Source organism: Solea senegalensis, linkage group LG20 (genome assembly GCF_019176455.1).
Source record: "Solea senegalensis isolate Sse05_10M linkage group LG20, IFAPA_SoseM_1, whole genome shotgun sequence".
Taxonomy (NCBI): Eukaryota; Metazoa; Chordata; class Actinopteri; order Pleuronectiformes; family Soleidae; genus Solea; species Solea senegalensis.
In genome coordinates, this window is record NC_058039.1 from 13,999,523 (window position 1) to 14,013,227 (window position 13,705).

Here is a 13,705-nt window from a genome sequence, read left to right on the forward strand (position 1 = left end):
CACAGTGGAGAGAGTGAGTGAGTGAGTGAGTGAGTGAGAAATTTCACCTTCTTGGTGGAGTCCATCTTAAGGATGTCACCAAAAATGGACGTCACCTTGGCCTTGGTGTTGTCCAGCCTGGTCATGGCATCCAGGACGTACACCCAGCCAAACCAGGCGAGTCCGGGCACCTTCGCCAGGTCTGGGAGCGCCGCCTCTTTTGGTGCCGCTCCAGGCGCCATAAGCTTGTCAAGCACGGAAAGGTACTGGATCGTCCGCGCCATCCACTCCCTGGAGTGATGCTCCACCAGGGAGGCACGGAGGCGAGCCACACCGTTGCCCAGGGTGCGCTCCTTCATCTGCCCAATCACCGCCATGTCACAGGACAACCTGGGGTGGAAACAGAGAGTGTACAGACAACAGAGACAAATATAGTTAACTACTACTACTACAACAACAACAACAACAACAACAAAAAAATGCATTGTCGAGGAAATGTTGAATGCCTTAAAGTGACATACTTGTACGTGAGAACAGCTGGAAACTGATCGCGGTGCGCGAGGTCCAGCTGGTCTAAGATGTCCCGTGACCAGCTCACAATCTTCTTGTGACAGGCGGGGCACTCAAGGTACTCTGTGGCCATGAAGTACCACCCGCTCATGTCCAAGACCCTCCGGACGGTCTTGTATAATCCAGCGCCCATCAGTTTCCGCCCATCGGCAGGGCACTTCAAACGATATGCCCACATCCGATAGGGCATCCACAGAAAGAAGGGGCGCTGGAAGAAGGCGTGAGCATTGGCGGGGAGCTGTGTGTAGAGGGGCCGGGGGCCAGGAGGGTGCCACCACAGTTTGAGCGGCGTGGTGAGGACCACCTTCCCGCTGGGTTCCCTCTTGAACAGCGCCCGGCCCACCCACTCCTGCTGCTCTTCTGGCAGCGTCTGCCTCCAGCTGACGGGAAGCAGCTGAAACACACACAGCACACAGCACACAGCAGAGACACAGTTAGTGAGTGTGCAGCAGACAGGCACACATTAACACACGCACGCATGCACGCACGCACGCACGCACGCACGCACGCACGCACGCACGCACACACACCATACATACCTCTTTGCCAGAGACAGGTTTCGGAGGAGCCATCGGTACTGGCCCTGGCCCTGGCCCTGGCCCTTCCAGTGGCTGCTTGGAGGAGGAGAGAGAGGAAGAGGAGACCACAGCTGTTGGGGTGTCCCTGGACGTGCCTGACAACACATGTCAGTGTTAGGGCGATGCATTACAAGTGCATTACAAGTGAATTCACATCAAAATGTACACTTACTGGGAGAGTCGACCTCGGCGGCAGCGGCAAGCATCTCGGCGTCAGATAGGTCGCAGGAGGAGGTGCCTGGTGGCAAAGGACAACATGCACAGATGAAGCACTGGTGTACTGTTGAAAGCACAGGCTGTTTTGTAGACAGTGCAGTGCAGTTACCTGGCTGTGGCTCTGATTGTTTGTCCCGGGCCAGCACATACTTCTGGAAAGTATCCATCCTGGACCCAGCGCCTAGCTTCTTTTGCTTGTGTAACCAAGCCACAAAGCTGTAACAGAGCAAAGAAAAACACACATAATAAACACAGACACACATGCAGTGTACATACACACACACACACACGCACGCACACACTACTTACGTTCGACTCTCCCGGTCCCTCGCATTGTACAAGGACTTGTACGAACGGTGCGCGTGCTCACCAAACCCCAACAGCGTGTCATCCACCTCATTTGTACTCTGAAGAGATAAGATAGTCCTTTATTTGTCCCGCAGAGGAGAAATTTGCATTGTTATAGCAGCAAAACAGTAAAGATGAAGATAATAAGTAATAAACATGCATGACCAAAAAAAGAAAAATACAACATACAAACATGTTAACACTTTGACTGCAAAAAATATGTTAGAAATAGAATGTAGGACGTACTTTATAAACTGCACAATATACACAGTTTGGACTTGATATTTGCAGTATGAATATGTATAGGTATATTGCAAATTGACAGTATATTGCACGTGGAAGCCTGGTTCTGTGTGGTCTACTGCGAGCAGTGTTTGTTGTAGTCTAACAGCTGCAGGAAGGAACGACCTGCCATACCTGCTTGGAGCTCTCGCACAACCTACGCCTGGCAATGGCTGTCACCATGGGTGGGAAAAGCCTTGCGTAGGAGGCAAGAGCGTCCTTGTTTGACATGAGGGGCGTTCTCATGGTCATCCCTCCCTCTCTCTCCTTCTGGTGGGATGCCAAGATGGAGACCACGTACCCCACATCATTTTCAAGCAGCCACCGAAAGGTTTGGCCCCAGTACTGGCCAAACTGGAGCTCGGTCTCAGCCAGCACCATTTCGTCAGAGACGTCCCCCTTTTCAGAGGCTCTAGCCCTCGCCTCAGCCTCAAGGACGTCAGACCTCTGTGTCCTCCTCACAATGGCAGTGGTCTGCTGCCGGTGTTTTGTGGCCAGGGCCACCGCGGCAGCAGAAGGACGAAGGGTGAGCTCATTGGAGGAGGGCTCGAAGCGGAAGGCGGGAGCAAAAGCCATTTTCTGAAAGACAAGAAGCAGCATAACAGTACATTATAATACACTTCACTGACTAATTGCACTGTTGTTACACATGACCTCTCTCCACCCCCCAGGGTGTTAGAATACCACTGTTTATATCAATGGGGTAATGTCAGGATATCAATCAGCAGCCCATTAGGAGTATTAGGGTAATACTGTCAACTTTAATCAGCATATCAGACATTACGAATTGACAATGGCTGTCAGTGACATACTGTCTGGCGCACACACACACACACACACACACCGCGAAAGCATATTACGTCGGGATATTTGTCGATTTATTTCAAGAAATTCACAATAATTCGTTCCAGCATTTATACCACACTTAGCCAAGAGTCTATAGAATATAAAACCCTCGTCCGAACACAGTATTTGCATGTCCCGTCTCACACACACACACACACATACACACAGCGAAAGTATATTACGTCGGGATATTTGTCGAATTATTTCAAGAAATTCACAATAATTCGTTCCAGCATTTATACCACACTTAGCCAAGAGTCTATAAAATATAAAACCGTCGTCCAAACACAGTATTTGCACGTCCCGTCTCACACACACCGCGCCGCACACACACACACACCACACACACACACACACACCGCGAAAGTATATTACTCGGAATATTCGTCAAATTATTTCAAGACATTTACAACAACAATAAAGAAATAGAATCACACTGAACACTAATGCTGTATCGTGCTGAGGTATTTGCTGTTATGAAGACAAAAACGGCATAACTTACGTGATGTCTACCGAGATGATGCTCAACGATGTACTGAACTCCGCCTGCAACTCCGTCCGTCGCTGAGGGTGCAACACAAACAGCCAATGCCTGTAGAGGAGTAAATTAGAACAGTCCAATGAAAACATGCAGTGTTTGTACCCTGCGTTCACATTATATAGGACCTTCCAGTGAAAACTCCATTGCGCTGCGCTGCTGGGAGGCGGGACTTCAGGAATTAGGACATTTAGGACAGAGGAGGTATCTCGAACATGGCACATCCCGGGGCGCAAGGATGACACGCAAATTCGTGAAGCGTTCCTCATTTTGCGTCGACAAATCAATGTTCTCTGTCTGCACAGATGGACTCATGGTCATACCACTTCAAAGAACCTCCACACTTTGCAAAAGTAGATTGAGAGGCAGGCACTTCACCACTTTTCAGTTGCACTGTCACGCTGGTTCTTTTGAAAGAAGCCATCAACGTGGAGAACCCATGACTCAACAGAGGAGGTGCCCCGAAGACGAGGGCTAAACACCTCGATTATTGCACCTGTCAGCCAGAACGGAAGAAGCCTCTTGGATGAGAAGCAAAGTACCCTCAACTAACCTCAAGCAAGTCCAGTTGTTTACAGCTAACAAGTGAAGATGACTATGACCTATGTCACATGCCACACCAGAGACAATAAAATACTGGACCTTTTCTATGCCATGAACTGGGGAACCTTCTTGTAGGGCTTTGCAAAGTTCCCTAGCTCCTGGGCACGACACTCCATCTCAGCGTGTACCCGGCGCCTCCAGGCAGTAGAGTGGGGAATGGCTGGAGCGATGGTGGCTGGAGCGACAGTTGGAGCAGTGGCTGTTGTCGAAGCTGCGGAGGTGGTGTCCGCTGAGGAGGTGGTGGTGGTGTCCGCTGAGGAGGAGGTGGTGTTGGTGGCTGACGCTGAGGAGGTGGTGGCACTCTGGTGGTCGACGATGAGGTCAAACAGTTCCGGGGTCAGCGGCCCTCTGATAGTGACAGCCAGGCCCGAGGCATCCGCGGGCACGTGGTGCTCAAGGGGCTGGTCTTGCTGTTGGGGGTCCTGCAGCGGAGCCCGCGGGGCAGGCAGGCACTCCGCTGCGGTCTGGGGAGCGCTGGGCCCCAGAACTGCGACGGTGATGGTGTCCCTCATCAGCGCCTTGCTCTTCTCATTGTGCCTTACAAGAAATAACAGACAAGAAACAATGCATGATTTCTCATGACAAAGGTATTAATCACAACAACAAACACACACACACACATATCAGTGCTGCGAGCATATTGATTTACCACATCGATAGGGTCCGCTGATTGACATCATACAGCTGGATGCGGGTGCACGCCATGAGGGCAGGACAGTTGACCACGTTGTGCCAGATCTGCTTATAGTCCCTCATGATGCCAGCCCAGCGGTTGATGCGGACACCGGCAATCGTCCTGGTGTCCTGGGTGTGAATGCAGCACAGCTCCAGCATGATGGCTTCAACAAGCCTGCTGGCTTTAGGAGACTGTGCCGCTCCTGCGCCTTGACCCAGGGCGAAACTGCAGAGAGAGAGAGAGAGAGACAGAGGGAGGGAGGGAGGAGAATTTGTTAGTTACTGACTATGGCAGGCAGTAAAAAAAAAACTGTTAATGCAGTGACTTTGTACCGCTTCACACTCTCCACTCCTGGTGTGTGAGCGTGCCGGTTGCTGGTCTTGAATCGACCTTTGACCAGCCTGTCCTGGTGGCGGCGGGGGAAGATCACCGGTGCCTTGTCCCTCTCAGTCAGCTTCTCCCAGAGAGCGACAACCTCCCTGGATTGACGAGCGGTGACAAAGGCGTGGTGACGCAGCTCCACGAGGCCGTGGGCCAGGGCCACCACGTGATGGAAACCGGGGTGACCGTCTGGCCCAACGACGTCCTGAAAAAAAGGACAACACACAGACACGGCACATGATGCGACGCTGCAAGTTTCTTGAGAAAATCAGCTAAGTTTTGATCTCGGTACATCAGCTATTGTTGCAGCAAAAATGTGAGTGCAGCACACTTAATGTTGGATCAATACAAAAGCAGTTTACATTTATGAAGATATAAGAAACACAGTATATTTATCTAGAATATAGATTATTATTATTATTATTGTTATCATTATTGTTATTATTAACTTGATTGTCGTTATTTTTAGACTGATTTTCCTCATCATGAATATGAAACGTTAACAGGCAACTGTCCACTCACTTAATCCTCCTCAGCCTGCTGCACCTCCATCCTGTCGTCCTCGGGGGGTTCGGGGGGTACGGGGGGTGGTGGAGTTCCCAACTGGGATGACGAGGCCTCACGCACAGGCACACTGTGGGGCTCCTGGAGGAGAGCGTCGTGATGGGCCAGGAGCCTCCTCCGTCCTCAGTGCCGCCGTCCTCGTCGTCCTCGGCGTCGTCGGTCACTTCCGGAGCGTTGGGACACTGCTGGAGCACAGCGCCCGTCTGGGCGTACAAATACTCCACCCCCAAGAGTTCCCCTGCAGAGAGCGAGTGAGAGACACACACAAGACACACACGAGCAGATTTCATAAGACAACAGCAACAAACGCTCTGTCACTGATCTCTCTGTACCTGTGTACTCCCTGGGCTGGGTGTAGTCGACAACCGGCTTGAGCCCCTTGAGCCGATGGGCCAGCCGGTTGAACACGTGCTGCTGCTGGGCACTGTAGCACCGCAGCGCTGATCGCTGACCTCCCTGGACTGCCGCTCGTCCGCGGTTTTCATTCCACTGCACCAGGGCTTCCAGCAGGTACACCTGGAAGTGTAAGTCACTCGCAGATGTACCTAGAGGTGAAGGAAGAGAGCAAAGTGTGAGTGAGAAGCAATGTATAAAAAAAAAAGGAAGAAAGAAAGAAAGAAAAAACAAGATGTAAATGTGTTGTAAAATGAATGACCTGGAATGAAGCGGCACTGGTGCAGGTGGAAGGACTCGAGGGAAGTGGAGCCACATGCGCACCGGTAGACGGGGAGCTTAACACCGCCCTTGGTGAGCTCACCTGTCTGGGCGTACAGCTCCACCTCCTCCAGGTCCTGGATGCAGTGGAGGTGGCGGCGCTGTGTGCTCCAGATCTCCTCCATGCGGGCGCGGTCGATCAACAGGACGCCCAGGGTGTCCGTCATGTCCCAGAAGGCGTCCAGCACCTCCCGGACGAGCCGCTCTGCCGAGCGAGCTCCTTGGCGGACAGCTTGATTTGGGCGTCCTCCCCCTCCACGGACTGCTTGGCCTCTCTCTTGGAGTCCATCGTCACCTTGGCCTTGGTGTTGTCCAGCCTGGTCATGGCATCCAGGACGTACACCCAGCCGAACCAGGCGAGTCCGGGCACCTTCACCAGGTCTGGGAGCGCCCCCTCTTTTGGTGCCGCTCCAGGCGCCATTAGCTTGTCAAGCACGGAGAGGTACTGGATCATCCATGCAGTGATGCTCCACCAGGGAGGCACGGAGGCGAGCCACACCGTTGCCCAGTGTGCGCTCCTTCATCTGCCCGATCACCGCCATGTCACAGGACAACCTGGGGTGGAAACAGAGAGTGTACAGACAACGCAGACAAATATAGTTAACAACTACCACTACTACAACAAAAACAACAACAACAAAAAAATGCATTGTCGAGGAAATAATAATAATAATAAATGTAATTTAAAAGAGCCTTTCAGGTCACTCAAGGACACTTTACAATGAATTAAAATCACACAATTACATAAAAACCAAAAGAGAAAACACATAAAATCAACAAATGTTGAATTCCTTAAAGTGACATACTTGTATGTGAGAACAGCTGGAAACTGATCGCGGTGCGCGAGGTCCAGCTGGTCTAAGATGTCCCGTGACCAGCTCACAATCTTCTTGTGACAGGCGGGGCACTCAAGGTACTCTGTGGCCATGAAGTACCACCCGCTCATGTCCAAGACCCTCCGGACGGTCTTGTACAGTCCAGCGGCCATCAGTGTCCGCCCATCGGCAGGGCACTTCAGACGATATGCCCACATCCGATAGGGCATCCACAGAAAGAAGGGGCACTGGAAGAAAGCGTGAGCATTGGCGGGGAGCTGTGTGTAGAGGGGCCGGGGGCCAGGAGGGTGCCACCACAGTTTGAGCGGCGTGGTGAGGACCACCTTCCCGCTGCTGGGTTCCCTCTTGAACAGCGCCCGGCCACCCACTCCTGCTGCTCTTCTGGCAGCGTCTGCCTCCAGCTGACGGGAAGCAGCTGAAACACACACAGCACACAGCAGAGACACAGTTAGTGAGTGTGCAGCAGACAGGCACACATTAACACACACACGCACGCACGCACGCACTCACGCACGCACGCACACCATACATACCTCTTTGCCAGAGACAGGTTTCGGAGGAGCCATCGGTACTGGCCCTGGCCCTGGCCCTTCCAGTGGCTGCTTGGAGGAGGAGAGAGAGGAAGAGGGGACCACAGCTGTTGGGGTGTCCCTGGACGTGCCTGACAACACATGTCAGTGTTAGGGCGATGCATTACAAGTGCATTACAAGTGAATTCACATCAAAATGTACACTTACTGGGAGAGTCGACCTCGGCGGCAGCGGCAATCATCTCAGCGTCAGATAGGTCGCAGGAGGAGGTGCCTGGTGGCAAAGGACAACATGCACAGATGAAGCACTGGTGTACTGTTGAAAGCACAGGCTGTTTTGTAGACAGTGCAGTGCAGTTACCTGGCTGTGGCTCGGATTGTTTGTCCCGGGCCAGCACATACTTCTGGAAGGTATCCATCCTGGACCCAGCGTCTAGCTTCTCTTGCTTGCGTAACCAAGCCACAAAGCTGTAACAGAGCAAAGAAAAACACACATAATCAACACACAGACACACATGCAGTGTACACACACACACACACACGCACACACACGCACACACACACACTACTTACGTTCGACTCTCCCGGTCCCTCGCATTGTACAAGGACTTGTACGAACGGTGCGCGTGCTCACCAAACCCCAACAGCGTGTCATCCACCTCATTTGTACTCTGAAGAGATAAGATAGTCCTTTATTTGTCCCGCAGAGGAGAAATTTGCATTGTTATAGCAGCAAGACAGTAAAGATAAAGATAATAAGTAATAAACATGCATGACCAAAAAAAGAAAAATACAACATACAAACATGTTAACACTTTGACTGCAAAAAATATGTTAGAAATAGAATGTAGGTCGACTTTATAAACAGCACAATATACACAGTATGGACTTGATATTTGCAGTATGAATATGTATAGGTATATTGCAAATTGACAGTATATTGCACGTGGAAGCCTGGTTATATGTGGTCTACTGCGAGCAGTGTTTGTTGTACGGTCTAACAGCTGCAGGAAGGAGTGACCTGCCATACCTGCTTGGAGCTCTCGCACAACCTACGCCTGGCAATGGCTGTCACCATGGGTGGGAAAAGCCTTGCGTAGGAGGCAAGAGCGTCCTTGTTTGACATGGGGGGCGTTCTCATGGTCATCCCTTCCTCTCTCTCCTTCTGGTGGGACGCCAAGATGGAGACGACGTACCCCACATCGTTTTCCAGCAGCCACCGAAAGGTTTGGCCCCAGTACTGGCCAAGCTCGAGCTCGGTCTCAGCCAGCACCATTTCGTCAGAGACGTCCCCCTTTTGACAGGCTCTAGCCCTCGCCTCAGCCTCATGGACGTCAGACCTCTGTGTCCTCCTCACAATGGCAGTGGTCTGCTGGCGGTGTTTTGTGGCCAGGGCCACCGCGGCAGCAGAAGGACGAAGGGTGAGCTCATTGGAGTAGGGCTCGAAGCGGACACACACACACACACACACACCGCGAAAGTATATTACTCGGAATATTTGTCAAATTATTTCAAGACATTTACAACAACAATAAAGAAATAAAATCACACAGAACACTAATGCTGTATCGTGCTGAGGTATTTGCTGTTATGAAGACAAAAACGGCATAACTTATGTGATGTCGACAAGATGATGCTCAACAACTACTGAACTTCGCCTGCGACAAGTCCGTCTGGGGGAGGGTGCAACACAAACAGCCAATGAAAACATGCAGTGTTTGCACCCTGCGTACACATTATATAGAACCTTCCAGTGAAAACTCCATTGCGCTGCTGGGAGGTGGGACTTCAGGAATTAAGACATTTAGGACAGAGGAGGTATCTCAAACATGGCAGATCCCGGGGCGCAAAACGCAACGAAGCCCCAGCCGCTGGCAGAGCTCGCTGCCGCCGGCCGCCCGCCGCCGGTCCGCGCGCCGGCCTTTTGCGGCGCCGCCGGTGACCCCGCCGCCGTTTCCGGCCGCGCGACGAGAAATTCGGAATAATCTGCCTTTTTAGTCTGCCTTTTTAGTCGGAGGACAGACAAGAAGCCGAGAGTTCTTTTTTTCCGCCCCCGCGAGACAGGCGGACATACAACTCGAGTCCGATGTTCGCGAGTTCGCGTACCGGCCGCCCCGCCAGCCAGCAGCCAGCACAAAGCTGCAAGGCTGCACCTTCCTTGCTGCGCAAGGTGTCATTACTTTGTAAGATGTAAGTGTAATGATGAGATAATGGATAGATCGTCATGTTATTATTATTATTATTATTATTGTTGTTGTTGTTGTTGTTGTTGTTGTTGTTTGTTGTTGTTGTTGTTGTTAATACAATAATACTGACACCAACCATTAATGCTTATGCCTGCAGACTTGAAAATGGTGGGTGACTCTGTCGGCCGGAGCATCGGCCGCTCCTCCAGCGATTGCGCTTCTGAATATTTCTTCTGTTCCAATGTCAACTCCAAAGTCGCGAGTTCAAATCCAACCTCCCCCAGTCAACTCCAAAGTCGCGAGTTCAAATCCAACCTCCCCCAGTCAACTCCAAAGTCGCGAGTTCAAATCCAACCTCCCCCAGTGAACTGGTTTAGAAAGCGCCAATGTGATTTCATGATGCTACAATGTGTGTGCGTGCAATAAAACTTTAGACCTTCATTTATTGTTGTTCATTCATTTATTAAATGTCAATACATACATTTATGCCTGAGCAGCAACATTGGTTTGACATTGTTTTGATATGGAAGCCATATTTCATTTTCCACTACACACATAACATTTACAACAGTTTGCGTGCCTTTAGGTCTCTCATCTCAGCCAGCCACTGCTTCACACTTTTGCCGGAATAAAGGGCACAGAAAGTTATCCCCTCAAACCTGCTGTGCCCAAAGTCTTTTTGTGATGGCTGGAGGCACAGCTGGCAGATGTGCGGCTTGTGCGGCTTGTGCTTCCGTCTACGGGTAGGAGGGACAGGGGTAGGAGGAGCGGGGGTAGGAGGTGCAGATGGGCCGGGGATGGAAGAGCTGGAGGAGACGGGACGACACTTGCGCTTCCTCCCCAAAGGCTCAGGAGGAGGAGGAGGACGACGACACTTGCGCTTCCTCCCCAAAGGCTCAGGAGGAGGAGTAGTAGGAGGAGGAGGAGGAGGAGGAGGAGGCCCAGCCTCGACCTGCCCCGCCTTGGCTTTGTTCATCCTCCAGAGAGTCGTTCTGGGAATTGCCATGGTGTACACATCCGCGAGCCACTTACGAGCCGTGCGTCCCCCCGGGCCCTTCGCCAACTCGCAATACATGTCTCCCTTGTACAAGGCATGTCCCGTGTCCAGGTTCATGGGCTGCTTGCCACAGTTAGCGCAGGCGGCTCCCGGCTCGCGTGTCGGCATCTCTTTCGCTTCCTCCAGCATCCTCTTGTCCTGCTGCATCCTTCTCCGTTTGTAGAGGGTGACCACCTTCCTTTTGGCTGCTGCGCGCGGATGGATGACTCTTCTTCCCGGTGCCGGGGGATGCCATACACACGTATCAAAGGCATGTTTAGCTTTCTTTGATAGCTAAACAGAAAGCTCAGAAACTTTTAAAAAAAAAGAAAAGGAGAAAAAAGAAAAGAAAATGGATGTTCACCAAACACGGAGTAAACGCCAAGTGCAAAGAGCAAAACAACAACAATTCTGACCACAGCTAAAATGTTTCTTTCCCCTGTGGCCATAATCCTCTTCCATATGATCACGTCACGTATAACTTTCAAAACTTGGTCCAGAGAGCAAAGGGCAGGTACTATAGCACCACCTAGTGTCTATCTGTGCATGCCACTGCCCACATGTCTTGATTTTTTAACACGTTTTGATTAGACCAATAGTGACATGTAGGTCTAAATAAAATTAAATGAGTTTAATGCATTTTTGTGGTATATATTTCCAAACAAGAGTCACCTAGGCATCTCTTCACTAACACCTCTGTAATTTCACACAGCATCATCATACTTTGCACAGTTAATGTCCACAATGAACCAGATGCATGCACTTGGCACACACAGATTAAATACACACCCTCTGGCTCGGGACAGTCCTCTCTCTCTGGTCTGTTGCAAAACCAAGAATGTATTAACATAAAAAACTATGAACATATTTATGTACTATTTACATATTTTTATTTACATATTTACAGTATATACACATTTTTTAGGGTGCTGGGAATATGGTGCGGTTAGGGGTGGTGTTGGTGTTGGCGGGGGCGGTGGATGCAGCAGCAGCGGCGGCGGCGGCGGCGGCGGCGGCAGCAGCAGCAGCAGCAGCAGCCTCCTCGCGCTCTCTGTCCTTCATTGCCGACAGCCACTGCTCCACAGTCCCCCCGTCAGCCTGGGCACAGAAGGTCCCCCGTTTGTAGCGGCTGTGGCCATACTGCTTTGTCTTTGGCTGGCCACAGCGCCTGCACATAAATTGGGGAACCTTCCTGTAGGGCTTTGCGAAGTTCCGTAGCTCCTGGGCACGACGCTCCATCTCAGCGTCGACCCGGCGCCTCCAGGCAGTAGATCGGGGAATGGCTCCAGCGATGGTGACTGGAGTGACGGTTGGAGCAGTGGCTTTTGTAGAAGCTGGTTCCACTGGTGGGGCTGACACTGAGGAGGTGGTGGCACTCTGGTGGTCGACGATGAGGTCAAACAGTTCCGGGGCCAGCGGCCCTCTGATAGTGACAGCCAGGCCCGAGGCATCTGCGGGCAGGTGGTGCGCAAGGGGCTGGTCTGGCTGTTGGGGGTCCTGCAGCAGAGTCCGTGGGGCAGGCAGGGGCTCCGCTGTGGTCTGGGGAGCGCTGGACCCCGGAACTGCGATGGTGATGGTGTCCCTCGTCATCGCCTTGCTCCTCTGATTGTGCCTTACAAGAAAAAAAAAACGGACAAGAAACAATGTATGATTTATCATGACAAAGATATTAATCATGACAACAAACACACACACACATCAGTGCTGCAAGCCAAAGCATATTGACTTACCACATCGACAGGGTCTGCTGATTGACATCATACAGCTGGACCCGGGTGCACGCCATGAGGGCAGGACAGTTGACCACGTTGTCCTGGATGTGCTTGTAGTCCCTCATGACGCCAGCCCAGCGGTTGTTGTGGACCCCGGTGAGCGTCCTGGTGTCACGGGTGTGAATGCGGCACAGCTCCAGCATGATGGCTTCAACAAGCCTGCTGGCTTTAGGAGACTGTGCCGCTCCTGTGCCCTGACTCAGGGTGACACTGGAGAGAGAGAGAGAGCGAGAGAGAAGCGAACGTGTTAGTTACTGACTATAGCAGGCTGTAAAAAAACCCAAAAAACTATTAATGCAGTTAGTGCTTACCACTTCACACTCTCCACTCCTGGTGCGTGAGCGTGCCGGTTGCTGGTCTTGAAGCGGCCTTGGACCAGCCTGTCCTGGTGGCAGCGGCGGGGGAGAGTCACTGGTGCCTTGTCCCTCTCAGTCAGCTTCTCCCAGAGAGTGACAACCTCCCTGGACTGACGAGCGGTAACGAAGGCATGTTGACGCAGCTCCACGAGGCTGTGGGCCAGGGCCACCACGTGTTGGTAACCGGGGTGACCGTCTGGCCCAATGACGTCCTGAAAAAAAGCACAACACACAGACACGGCACATGATGCGACGCTGCAAGTTTCTTGAGAAAATCAGCAAAGTTTTGATCTTGGTACATCAGCTATTGTTACAGCAAAAATGTGAGTGCAGCACACTTAATGTTGGTTCAATACAAAAGCAGTTTACATTTATTAAGATATACAGTATACAGACTGATACACAGATACACAGTATATTTATAAGAATATAGATTATTAATAACTTGATTGTCATTATTTTTAGACTTTTTTTACTCATCATGAATATGAAATGTTAACAGGCAACTGTCTACTCACTTCATCCTCCTCAGCCTGCTGCACCTCCATCCTGTCGTCCTCGGGGGGTTCGGGTGGTACGGGGGGTGGTGGAGTTCCCAACTGGGATGACGAGGCCTCACGCACAGGCACACTGTGGGGCTCCTGGAGGAGAGCGTCGTGATGGGCCAGGAGACGGATCTCCTCCGGGTCCTCTG

General features: G+C 51.6%; 1 protein-coding gene across 1 annotated transcript; it reads right to left on the reverse strand.

The window, feature by feature from the left end:
• Positions 1-11,769: 11,769 nt before the first annotated feature.
• On the reverse strand, positions 11,770-13,705 carry LOC122786221. Its single transcript, XM_044052370.1, has 4 exons — positions 13,530-13,705; positions 12,967-13,223; positions 12,614-12,865; positions 11,770-12,495 (listed from the first exon to the last, which is right to left on the reverse strand). The coding sequence occupies exons 1-4, from the start codon at positions 13,557-13,559 to the stop codon at positions 11,805-11,807; spliced, it is 1,230 nt and encodes a 409-aa protein (XP_043908305.1). The 5' UTR covers positions 13,560-13,705; the 3' UTR covers positions 11,770-11,804.